Below are 12,672 nucleotides of genomic sequence, written 5' to 3'. Positions count from 1 at the left end.
AACGTGTGCACATAAATATACAGTGCTATTTTGCTTCTGCATCTGTTTGTGTGCAGCTTGTTCTGGGCCTTTTTCCCCTCATCCCTGAACCGGTGGGGATGGGCACCTTCTCTTTTCTCTTCTCTACCCATCCAGCCCCACCCATTGCTGGGTACCTGCAGCTCCTCAGTACTGGACATGGTCCATCTCGCAGGCTTGGCAGCAGCTGCTGCCCCTCAGCCCCCTCCCCTTCCTACCTCAGGAATGGCCCTGGTTCCCGTAAGGCCGTGACTGAGCAGCGGTTGGTTGGGGGGAGGGAGAAGCCAGTAAAGTCAGACAGCACACACTGGCTCACTGAGCTCGGCCTCCTGCGGGACACAGACGTCTGGAGTGGGACCCAGAGCTGGGGACCCTCCGCCTCCTCTGATGTGCCCACCTTGTTAGGGCCTGAGATGGATTTGGGATCTGTGTCTTTAAGGGTGAGACATCAGCAGGCAACCCCCTGGCCAAATGTCCAGGGGAGGGGGAGGGGAAGAAGCCAGTCCATTAGCAGCAGAGCTGGCGCCAGGCAGCAACCCTGCCCAGAGCCCTGGGGATTATGGAGAGACCAGCCCTCCCTTACCCACCTCGGCTGCCTCTGAGCTCCTGTCCCCCAGATCTCCCTGGGTGTGGTGACAGAGGGGTAAGCTGACAGCAGTTGAAAGTGAAGCCTGGCCTTCAGGGGACATGTGGAGTCACAGACTCTGGGGCCTAAGCCAGGCCGATTCTCCATCACCTGGGCCACCTCCTCCCTACTCATGTGAAGCCTGCCCTTTAACCTCCAGTCCTTCTATCTCCCTACCTGGCCAGGTCTTTCAGCCAGGGACCCCCAGTTCAAGTCGGGCCCTCCCATCCTAGGCTCCAGCTCTGGATGCTTGCTAGAAGTCACTGGCCCTCACCCCCCTGCCTGTCTGTGGCCTGTGGTCGCCATTCCTGCTTCCTTCCCCGCCAGCAACAGGGGGAATCAAGTGGGCCAGGCGCCAGCACCAGAGAGGGTGCGGCACTCCCGCTGCTCCGCAGGGGTGGGGCGTCCCCCTCCCCACATAGCCCCACCGTCAGGCCAGTGGGAGGAGCAGCCCAGGCCCCCCCCCTGAACCCGCAGGCCTATAAATCCGCCTCGCAGCGGTCTGCCGCTCCTTCCCCGCGCCTTGACCAGCTCTGCCGGCGGTGACTGCCCATCCTCGGCCGCCATGAGCCACCCGTCGGGCCTCCGGTCCAGCGTCAGTTCCACCTCATACCGCCGCACCTTCGGGCCACCGCCCTCACTGTCCCCGGGGGCCTTCTCCTATTCGTCCAGCTCCCGCTTCTCGAGCAGCCGCCTGCTGGGCTCGGCGTCCCCCGGCTCCTCCGTGCGCCTGGGCAGCTTCCGCGCTCCCCGGGCGGGCACGGGCGCCCTCCTGCGCCTGCCCTCGGAGCGCCTCGACTTCTCTATGGCCGAGGCGCTCAACCAGGAGTTCCTGGCCACGCGCAGCAACGAGAAGCAGGAGCTGCAGGAGCTCAACGACCGCTTCGCCAACTTCATCGAGAAGGTGCGCTTCCTGGAGCAGCAGAACGCGGCCCTGCGCGGGGAGCTGAACCAGGCCCGGGGCCAGGAGCCGGCGCGCGCCGACCAGCTGTGCCAGCAGGAGCTCCGTGAGCTGCGGAGGGAGCTGGAGCTGCTGGGCCGGGAGCGCGACCGGGTGCAGGTGGAGCGCGACGGGCTGGCGGAGGACCTGGCAGCGCTCAAGCAGAGGTCAGAGGGCAGGGCCAGGGCTGGGCGGCAACCGTCGAGGCTGCCGCCGGGAGGGAGGAGCCGCCCCTCGCCTGTCCAGCTGTGCGTGTGCAGGCAGCACCCTCGCCGGCGGGCACTCCCCTATCACCACCACTTTGCTGAGTCTCAGGGGAGGTGAGGGAGGGGGAGTTACTGTGTCTCCCCTGTGTACAAAGGGGCCCCACCCCACCTTCCAGCAGTTTACAGAGAAAACGGGGCAAGTCCATCAGGCTGCCTGAAGACCCCTCCCTAGAGGCTGCAGTAGCAGCTCTGACCCAGATCCTGGGGGTCGCGGTCTGCAGGCTGGGCGGTGACCCCGGAGCTCAGTTTCTGCACACTCTTCTCACCAGGTTGGAGGAAGAGACTCGCAAGAGGGAGGATGCGGAGCACAATCTCGTGCTTTTCCGTAAGGTGAGCTCGGTCTTCCCATCCCCACCCCTACCCACCACCTGCATATCCAGGGTGGCATCTGTGGGCAAAGGGAGGTGACCAGAAGCCCCCAGAGACAGACAGGGAGGGCCAGGCTCTCCCTCGACCTAAGCAACCCCTCCCTGCTCTCGAACCCCTGTAGGACGTGGACGACGCCACCCTGTCCCGCCTGGAGCTAGAGCGCAAGATTGAATCTCTGATGGATGAGATTGAGTTCCTCAAGAAGCTGCACGAGGAGGTGGGTGGACCCAGGTGTTAGGTGCGACTTCAGAGGTTGAGGGTGGTCTCTGGAGCTGGGGGAGCGTTGGAAGAGAAACGAGATTCACTGAGTAGACGTGGGCCCTCCCTCCACCCCATCTACAGGTGGTTAGATTCACACCCCTGCGCCACCTGGTGGCAAGCAGCGGAGATGCACGCCTGAAACCTCGCCGATGACAGTACCCGCGGGGCTCGGGCTGTGCAGGCCTAAGCGCGCTGCGCTTCCTGGCGCCCCCTTCTGTTCATTCAAGTGTTTCTTCTCTTTTCTGCGCTCCAACTGTGTGGCCCGCGTGAAATCTGCGCGGTGAACTCGGCATCTTGCCCTGGGCGACAGGAGCTGAGAGACCTGCAGCTGAGCGTGGAGAGCCAGCAAGTGCAGCACGTCGAGGTGGAGGCGACCGTGAAGCCCGAGCTGACAGCGGCGCTGAGGGACATCCGAGCCCAGTATGAGAGCATCGCGGCGAAGAATCTGCAGGAGGCAGAAGAGTGGTACAAGTCCAAGGTGCGGGGGTACGGTGGGGGGGCGCGGGGGTGGGAGGGTTTGGGAGGGCCTGGAAGGGTGGGGCGCTGGGGGGAAGGGCCCATCTGGCCCGCTCACGCCCGAGTTGCCACCCTCGCCGCAGTACGCGGACCTGTCCGACGCCGCCAACCGGAACCACGAGGCCCTGCGCCAGGCCAAGCAGGAGATGAATGAGTCCCGACGCCAGATCCAGAGCCTGACGTGCGAGGTGGACGGGCTTCGCGGCACGGTGAGGACCAGGCTGCGCGCCCCGGCCCCGGGGGTGGAGGACGAAGGCTGGGCTCCCCCTATTGACCCCCCCTCTTCACCCACCTCCCCAGAACGAGGCGCTGCTCAGACAGCTGCGGGAGCTGGAGGAGCAGTTTGCCCTGGAGGCCGGCGGGTACCAGGCGGGCGCCGCGCGGCTTGAGGAGGAGCTACGGCAGCTCAAAGAGGAGATGGCGCGACACCTGCGAGAGTACCAGGAGCTTCTTAACGTCAAGATGGCCCTGGACATCGAGATCGCCACCTACCGGAAGCTGCTGGAGGGCGAGGAGAGCCGGTGAGGGGAGGGTGGGGCGTGGTCGGGATGGGTGGGGGTGGAGGAGAGGCGGGTGGAAGGCCAAGGTCCCCCCCAACCCCACGCCGAGTAGCTGACTACAGGTTTTGTCCCCAGGATTTCCGTGCCAGTCCATTCCTTTGCATCCTTGAGTATAAAGACGACTGGTGAGTCTTCCGCGTTTGAGTTCCAACCTGTCTATCCCCTTGTCCATTTCTACCCTGACTGGACTCTTGCTATGGCTCTGCTCAGGGATTGATTCTTGCCTGAGTCCTAGTCTGTCCTCGCCCCTGATCCTCAGGCCCTACCCCTCCCCACTCCTCTCCTCCCAAAGAGATACTCAGTTCAGTTCAGTCGCTCAGTCGTGTTCAACTGTTTGCACCCCAAAAAGATATAGGGGCTTGGATATCCCAAGACTCCTCCCCTCAACCTCTCATCCTGCCCTTTTCAGTACCTGAGGTGGAACCTCCCCAGGAAACCCACAGCCGGAAGATGGTTCTGATCAGGACCATTGAGACCCGGGATGGGGAGGTGAGATGGGCCACTTGAGCCCAGAACCCCATCACTTCCCATAGTATTTCTGAGCCCCAGCCTGGTGTAAGTAATCTTCGGGTGTTTGTGGGTGAGTGATTCTTGGGGTGAGAGTGAGACAGGGAGATGGAGGTGGATGTTCAGACGGGAGCCTCAACTGGTTGAGAGGGAGGGGGTACACCTTGCCACAAAGGAGCTAGAGGGAGGGTGGTGCTGAGTGGGTTGTGCCCTTCACATGCCTCACCCCCCAGCAGGTGGTGACAGAGTCTCAGAAGGAGCAGCACAGTGAGCTGGACAAGTCTCCTCAGAGCTACTGAACTGATCAGAGCTCCCTGCCCTGCCCCAGGCCTCTAAGGCCAAATCCTAACACCAGTCCGAAATTAGTCTCCTCCCTTCTGCATGTGTCCAGGGGATGGCGCCAGTCACCCCTTACCTGGCCGGTGGCCAAGCCCTACCCAGCACTGTAGCTGGGCCTCTCCCTGCCTGTCCATGCCCACATAGGCATGATCCATATGTTCCCCACTCTAGTCCTGCTAAGAGTCTCTATGGTCCCCATTTCTTGTCCTGGTAAAAGTCTGTATGTTCCCCCATTTCTCATTCTGGTAAGAAGCTGACCAACCCCAGGACGAGTCTATTCCTGCCACAGCCCCAAGGTTAGTGGGTGGGTCAGGGTCTGAGTTTCACTTTTAAATCAAATAAAACTGTTATCAAGGGAACCCTCTTCAGTGGTGCTTATTTTGTAATGTATAAATATATGGAATCACTGTGTTATATACCTGAATGTAATATAATACTGTAAGTTAGTTATATTTAGGGTTTTTTTAAATCATGGAATTGTAAAGAGAGAGAGAACTCCCCAGTGCACTTGTGTTTGTGGTATGGGAGCGTCCATGCAAAGGAGGCTCAGCACTATTTTCCCCTTGCCTCAAGTCATTTCTTCTCTGACTCTCACTATCTCGCATCTATGACTCCTGTCTACCCTCCTGATTTTCCTCCTACCTCTCTGTCCATTCCTTCTCAAGCTCCATTCCCCATCTGCAACCCTGAATGACCAAAGCAGAGCCCGTCACCTTGCTCTCCACTGTCTGCAGTCATGTTCTTCCTTACGGATTCTCCATCATAGGTGAAGATACCACCAGGACTTCCATTGCTCAAATTACAGCTCACCTCATTTTATGCCCTTTCTTTTCTTCACATGCTCCAATTCTGTTAATTCTGCTTCATAGCTGTTTCAAGCTTGTCTGGCTCTCCCTGTGCCCACTGCCACCCCACTGGTCCAGGCCACTCTCAGCTCTTGCCTGGGTTACCTTTTCTGCCTCAGCAGCCCTTTCCCCTGGTATGGCCCTGCCACCCACACGAACCTGTTCACTGCACTTAAGCAAGCAGATCAGATTCTGCTGCCATCACTCCTCCCCATGCTTGGAAGTATCTGTTTCCATGCTGTCCTCCACTCCATTCCAGCCTACCCTTGTCTTGAAGTCAAAATCACTTCTGAATTTAGAATGATTTTCCTCACTCAATTATAGTGCGAGGTACAGAGAGTAAGCCAGAACTCACAGTCTGGGTGGGGGACATAGGCAAATAAGCACACAATTCAACCCTGTGATAAGTGATGTGACTGGGATAAGGAGATAGTGTTGGGGGAACATGAAGAAGAGCACATAATCCAGTCTTGGGGTAGGGATGGCTTCCTAAAGGAGGCACCATCACAATGAGCATGGGAGAAGTAGGAGTTATTCAGGTGAAGCAGGAAGAGGAGGGGGACTTTCTAGGCAGATACATAAGCCATAAGATGAGAGAGAGGGAGTTTGGAAAGTAAAAGTAGTTTTATGTTGCTGAAATGAAGGCTAGAAAGGAAGGAATGGTGTTGGGGTTGGAAGGACAATGAGGGCCAAGTCATTGAGGACCTTATATGACATATTAAGGCACTCAGAATTTATTCTAAGGAAAAAGGAAAGAAAAGGATTTAATGGGTGAAGTATTTAGACCCATATTTTAGAAAGATCACTCTGGCTGTGGGGTGCAGAAAGAGTTAGAAGGAGATGGAAGACCAGCTCAGATGCTGTTGCAGTGAAACATGCAAGAGATGATTTTGGGCAAAGAGGTGGATAGATTTGAGACCCGTCACCCTAAGGGGTGATTTTCAGTGTAGAGAAAAGGAAATAGCAAAGGTGATCCAAGGTTTTAAAGGGAACAAGCAGACAGATGGTGGGACCTTTCATAGAAACAGGAAAGATTGGTGTAGGGCAATGAGGAGGCCCTAGACAGCAAAAGTAGTTTCGACTCATTCAGGGTGAGATGCTATGAAACCGCCAAGGGGAAGGGCTGGCAGGCAGTTGAGTCCACAGGTTTGAAGTTCAAGGGTGATGGAATATTTTGAGATACTGAATCTATCAGGATGCTCTCGGCTACAAGTGACAATAACCTCATTCTTTAAGAAAAAGAAATTAAACATGTATCTCATGTGACCAGAAGCCAGAGGTAGGTGGGCTCTGAGGTTGGTTCAGTAGCTTACTACAGTTAAGTCCCCTACGTATGAACTTTCAAAGATGTGAACGGGCCAGCTGTTGTACTGTACTCTGTACTTTTCCAGGTACTGTACTGTAAGATCTAATGTTTTCTTTATTTGTGTTTTCATGTATTATTTGTGTGAAAAATATTAGAAACCTGTTATACTACAGTACACTACAGCTGATTGTTTTAGTTGGGTGCCTAGGCTAACTTTGTTGGATTTACGAACAAATCAGACTTGGGAATGCACTCTCTGAATGGGACTCCTTGGTATGTATGTAGGGGACTTTATAAAGTCAAGGACCCAGGCTCTGTCCATGGTTCTGCTCAGCCTTCCTCCTTGGAGGGCACTTTCATCCTTGGGATGGTTCTCTTCATGGTCCAAAGCAGAGTGCCAGCAGCTACTGGGTGATGCTTCTGTTTTCACATCCAGTGAAGGAAAAAGAAAACCTTCCTCCCAGGTATGAGATTTAAGTCCTTTCCTTCAGGCTGTCTGGCAAGGATCATGGGTATGTCTGTTCCTAGAGCAGTAACATTCACCAGGGAAAGCCACTTACTGACTTGGGCTAATCGTCTAATATGGAATGGATGCTGGGGATTAACCACAATATCTACTGCAAATATTGCAACTTCCCACCACTGTCACCCTTCACACACATTCCATATACCCCTTGCCTTCTTTCCTTTTCATTCAGTGGTATTTATAACATCAGAGGAGAAATATCACTGCAGAAAAGCAGACAAAAACTTTAGAGTTTCAAATGTTTAGGTTTTCAAGTGAGCAAAAATTCCAATTTGGAAACATTCACATCAAAGTCTGTGGCCTGGGTTTGTACTGGATAGAAGGAAGGGTTTGTGCTGAGGAGAAGGGCCTCTCAGGTGTTCCATATGAGAGAAAAATGAAACCACTCAAGAACAGTGTATTGGGACTTCCCTGGTGGTCCAGTGGTTAAGAATCCTCCTGCCTATGCAGGGGACCTGGGTTCTATCCCCGGTCTGGGAAAATCCCATGTGCTGTGGGGCAACATGCCCTAGAACCTGTGCTCAGCAACAAGAGAAGATACCACAGTGAGAAACCCAGGCACTGCAAGGAAGAGTAGCCCCCTCTTGTTGCAATTAGAGAAAGCCTGTGCAAAGCAACAAAGACCCAGCACAGCTGAAAATAAAATCTTAAAGAAAAGAATGGTGTATTAAGTGAGAAAAGAGAAGGGCCTTGGGAAGATGCATAGAGGAGCAGAGAAAGTGACTCTTAAGTACTAACTGGCAGAAATGGTAGAAGGCCTTAGGAAGCCAGAGCAAGAGAGAACTTTCACGAGGGAATGGCTAGTCATGTGGGAGGATGCTGGGGACACAGGTTAGCTAATAGCTGGGAAATTCGGGCTTTATCATCAAGGAAGATGTTAGACCTCCTGAGGGCAGCTTCAGGCCAGGGTACCATCAGAGACAAAACATTGTCAACTGAAGAGTGAATGAGAGCTGAGGAAGTGAAGAGCAGACCACTCTCTCCCGAGATGTTTGACTGCTAAAAGATGAGAAACAGCTGGAGCCAAGAAAGATCTGTGTTTGAGAAGTGAAATTTTGAAGAAAGGAGAAACTACACCAATAATTCTCAAACTGCAGGTCATGAAATATTATAATAAATATTTTTAGGTCAAGTCAAACATTTTAATAAAGAGAATAGAAAACTTTAGGGTATTGTGAACGTTTTATTTTCAATGTATTTATATATGTATGTTCTAGATTTTCATGCAAAATACATTTTTTATCTTGGATTTTGGGTGAAAAACTGAAAAAGACAAGATTTGAATGTGTTTCAGTGGTGGGGAGAATTAGAAAGAATCAATTTTTCACAGGTGGATCCAGCCACATATTGAAATGGTACAACCTCAGACTTGGCTGTGACTGAAGAATTTGAGGAAAACTCAAAATCCAATTCTAATCAAGGGATCTGATGTTAACCTCAAGAAGACAGGGCTGGGATTTGATTGTAATTAAGAAAGATCATACAGCATTGATTTTATTGTACTCTGCTTGTTGGAGAAGGGAGGTGGTTTTCATGTCAGCTTGTAAGAAGGTCACCTCAAAAGTGAGGATGCGGCCACAGTTACTCAGCAGTTCCTAGAGGGAACTGGTTGTGGCAGGTGTCCTGGAGCCCAGGTAGGTACCCGTGGTGGTGGTGGAATAATTCCTCAGGGGCCACCTGCTGGGGGTAGGAAAGGGGGCTCAGTTATCTGATTTGGGAAGAATAGAGACTAACCCAAAATCTCAAGTAAAGGGGAGCTCATTGTGATGTTACACATGGGAATAAGGGGGACAAGAATTGCAGCTGTCTGGGGTGGAGTGGGAGTCGCTTCACGGGACCCGAGAAACGTGTGAGACATGCGCTCTGCAGCCCCATCGGGCCTCACTGAGCATGACAGGTGACCGGAAGCCACCTTGGCGGCAGGAGCACAAGGCTCCCTGACCCGCGGTCCTACTGCTTCTGTTGCTGTTGTCACAAGGAGCCGCACCCTCTGCCCTGGCTCTTGCAGACTCAGTCTCTTCTTACTCAGGGCTTCAATTGTCCTACAGCTTCCATGGCCTGACAGCAATGGTGCGCTGACTTCCAGAGCTTTCTCTGGTTCTGTTCTTACCTCCTATCACAGAAGATGTTCACTTCACCAGCCTTGATAGGTTCATTGACGCTCTCCTTGTCCTCTACAAGACACACTGAGAGATACCCAAAAGCCGACGGGCTTCCCTCCTCCTGTGCACTTCTGTTCCCACGGGTAACAAATGTTCAATGCAAAGCAAATGTCAGTTGTATTTGTTCCTAAATCTTTGACAATTATACTTGTCATAGAATCTCAGAGTTTAAGCAGATTTATTTATTTTGTTAAAAAAATTTTTTGGTGTGGAATTTTAAAAAGTTGTTGAGCTTCCCAGATGGCTCAGTGGTAAAAGAATCTGCCTGCCAATACAGGAGAGGTTGGTTTGATCCCTGGGTGGGGAAAGATCCCCTGGTGGAGGAAATGGAAACCCACCCCAGTATTCTTGTTTGGAAAATCCGATAGACAGAGGAGCCTAATGGGCTACAGACAGTCCATGGGATTGCAAAGAGTTGGACAGACTGAGCAACTGAACACACACACATTTTAGAAGTCTTTATTGAATTTGTTACAATTTTGTTTCTGTTTTATGTTTTTTTGGCTGAGAGACATGTAGAATCTTAGCTCCCTGACCGGGTATTGAACCTGCACGCACTACAGTGGAAGGTGAAGTCTTAGCCACTGGATCACTAGGGAAGTCCCCAAACAAATATTTTTTAAGCTAATGAAAGAGTGTGAACAGAGCAATTTTTACTTACCAGATGGTACAGTGGCTAAGAATCTGCATTTAAATCTTGTGTCTTCTTACCAGTTCACCTTGGGGAAGATATCTGTTTGCCTCCATTTCCTCATCTGTAAAATGGAGACAACAATCATTTCCTAGGCTTGTCATGAACATTAAACAAGATGATTTGTGCAGAATTGAGTGACCTTGGCCACAGCGTAGGCAGGAGAATGCGGGGACGTGGTTCAGAATATGGCCTCCTGAAACTGCTCGCCCCAGGAGGGACCCGTCATAAATTATAAACCAGGGACCACAGTTCTAGTGATCCTTCAACAGTGTAAATGTCAAACATTTGTTTTTGTTTTCTGTTTCAAGGGGACAGCTTGAGCATGTGTTGCACACTTTTTCATACTGGATTAATTCTTATTACTACTGTAACAAATTACCACAAACTTAGTGACTCAAAACAATAAATTCAGTATCTCACAGTGCTGTAGGTTAGAAGTCTAAAATGGGACGGATCTGTGTTCCTGATAGAAGCTCTAGAGAAGCCTTTTCCAGCTTATAAAGATTGACTGTCCTGTGGCTGTCTTCCATCTTCAAAGCTAGGACTCACACCTCAGTTAGCATATCTTCTCTGATCCTGATCTTCTTATAAAGATCCTTGTTATTACATTGATGTACCCAGACAATCTAGAACCACTCCCCCATCTCAAAATCTTTAACTTGCATCATCAAAGTTCCTTTTGCCATGCCAATATTAAGGTTGGTGCAAAAGTAGTTGCGGTTTCGCATTGTTGCACTTTGCTGTTTGACATTGGAATACATTCTTAAATAAATGCAGTTACATACAGAATTTTAATGTGCATTTCTTGCTTTATGTTTTTTGCCAGTGACACTACTTGTTGTTTATTTTATATTTATTTTAGACTATAGAAATGACATTGGACAAAAAGCAAACTGGAGCAATTTTTTAATTCGAGTTCAAAATGGATCTTAAAGCAGCAGAGACAATTCGCAACATCAACAATGCATTTAGTCCAGGAATTGCTAATGAACGTACAATGCAGTGGTGGTTCAAGAAGTTCTGCAAAGGAGATGAGAGCCTTGAAGATGAGGAATGCAGTGGCCGGCCATAGGAAGTTGACAACAATCAGTTGAGAGAGGATCATTGAAACTGATTGCTTGGCATTTGAAGCAAATTGAAAAGGTAAAAAAGCTCAATAAGTGGGTGCCTGACCACAATTCAAAAAAAAAATCATTGTTTTGAAGTGGTGTTTTCTCTTAATCTACGCAACAACAACAACAAGCCATTTCTCAATTGGATTGTGATGTTCAACGAAAGTTTTCATATGTTTCAAAGTTTTCATATGTTTCAAAGTTTCATATGTTTCAAAGTTTCATATTTTATATGAAAACCAGCGATGACCAGCTCAGTGGTTGGACTGAGAAGAAGCTCCAACGTATTTCCCAAAGCGAGACCTGCACCAAAAAAAACGTCATGGTCACTGTTTGGTGGTCTGCTGCTTTTCTGATCCACTACAGCTTTCTGAATTCCGGCGAAACCACCACATTTGAGAAGTATGCTCAGCAAATGAATGAGATGCACCGAAAACTGCAACATCCGCAGCCGGCACTGGGCAACAGAATGGGCCCAGTTCTTCTCCATGACAACGTCCGACTGCACATCCTACAACCAGTGCTTCAAAAGTTGAATGAGTTGGGCTACGAAGTTTTGCCTTTTCCACCTTATTCACCTGACCTCTTGCCAACCGACTACCACTTCTTCAGGCATCTCGACAACTTTTTGCTGGGAAAACACTTCCATGACCAGCAGGAGGCAGAAAATGCTTTCCCAGAGTTCATTGAATCCCAAAGCACGGATTTTTATGCTACAGGAATAAACAAACTTATTTCTTGTTGGCAAAATCTGTTGATTGTAATAGTGCCTCTTCTGATGAATAAAGATGTGTTTGAGCCTAGTTATAGTGATTTAAAATTCATGGTCCAAAACCTGCTATGTTTATACCAACCTAATGGCACCCCACTCCAGTACTCTTGCCTGGAAAATCCCATGGACTGAGAAGCCTGGTAGGCTACAGTCCATGGGGTCGCAAAGAATCGGATACAACTGAGCGACTTCACTTCACTTCAATAAAACTGTCACAGGTTCTGGGGATTAGGGTTGGACACCTTTTGAGGAGGGCATTATGCTTAGCATAGTCTGCCCTGAGGCCTCCAAAGATCCATGCTTATCTCACATACAACATATATTTATCCTATTTCAAGATTTCCGAAAGCCTCAGTTACAGCAGCAACCAAAGAGCCAAATCCCCTCTAGGTCTTGCTCAGAAGTCCCAAATCTCATCATTTAAATCATCTAAATTAGGTACGGGTGAGGCTCCAGGTATAATCTGTCCTGGGAAGAAATTCCTCTTCATCTGTGGACTTGTGAAACTAGAAAACAAGGCATTTACTCTTAAAATACAATGGTGAGACAGAAATAGGATAACAGTTACAGACATTCTCACTCAAGAAGGGAGAAAATAGGTGGGGGGAGAAGTTTCTGAAGCAATTTTGAAATCCAGCCAGGAAAACAGTATTAGGTTTTAAGGCCTGGGAATAATTCTCTGTGGTCCCTGGCTCCACCTTCTGGCCGCACAGCCCTGCCTTTGGAGTCATCTCTCCTTTTCCATGTGTTTTCATCTTCTTGTTTCTTGGTTGTACAGTTTTGGGAGTCTGACAGCTTCCTTCTGTTTTGCCCTCTTTCTGTCCCTTCCATTACAAGCTGTCAGTGACTCTGCT

At 50.3% G+C, this 12,672-nt stretch overlaps 1 protein-coding gene across 2 annotated transcripts; it reads left to right on the top strand.

Moving 5' to 3' along the window:
* Nucleotides 1-1,008: 1,008 nt before the first annotated feature.
* Nucleotides 1,009-4,760, top strand: PRPH (peripherin). Of its 2 annotated transcripts, none has more exons than XM_061416232.1 (9): nt 1,009-1,750; nt 2,119-2,179; nt 2,340-2,435; nt 2,790-2,957; nt 3,079-3,204; nt 3,296-3,516; nt 3,631-3,680; nt 3,965-4,044; nt 4,296-4,760. In XM_061416232.1, exons 1-9 carry the CDS (start codon nt 1,209-1,211, stop codon nt 4,359-4,361), a joined length of 1,410 nt encoding a protein of 469 aa, XP_061272216.1. In that variant the 5' UTR covers nt 1,009-1,208; the 3' UTR covers nt 4,362-4,760. The 2 variants fall into 2 exon arrangements, with proteins under 2 accessions (XP_061272216.1, XP_061272217.1); XM_061416233.1 differs by having other exon boundaries at nt 1,011-1,750; nt 4,299-4,760.
* The last annotated feature ends 7,912 nt before the right edge of the window (nt 4,761-12,672 follow it).

Source organism: Bos javanicus, chromosome 5 (assembly GCF_032452875.1).
Source record: "Bos javanicus breed banteng chromosome 5, ARS-OSU_banteng_1.0, whole genome shotgun sequence".
NCBI classification, from domain to species: domain Eukaryota; kingdom Metazoa; phylum Chordata; class Mammalia; order Artiodactyla; family Bovidae; genus Bos; species Bos javanicus.
Note: the sequence above shows the minus strand (reverse complement) of the source record. Positions and strands in the feature narration are given on the sequence as shown.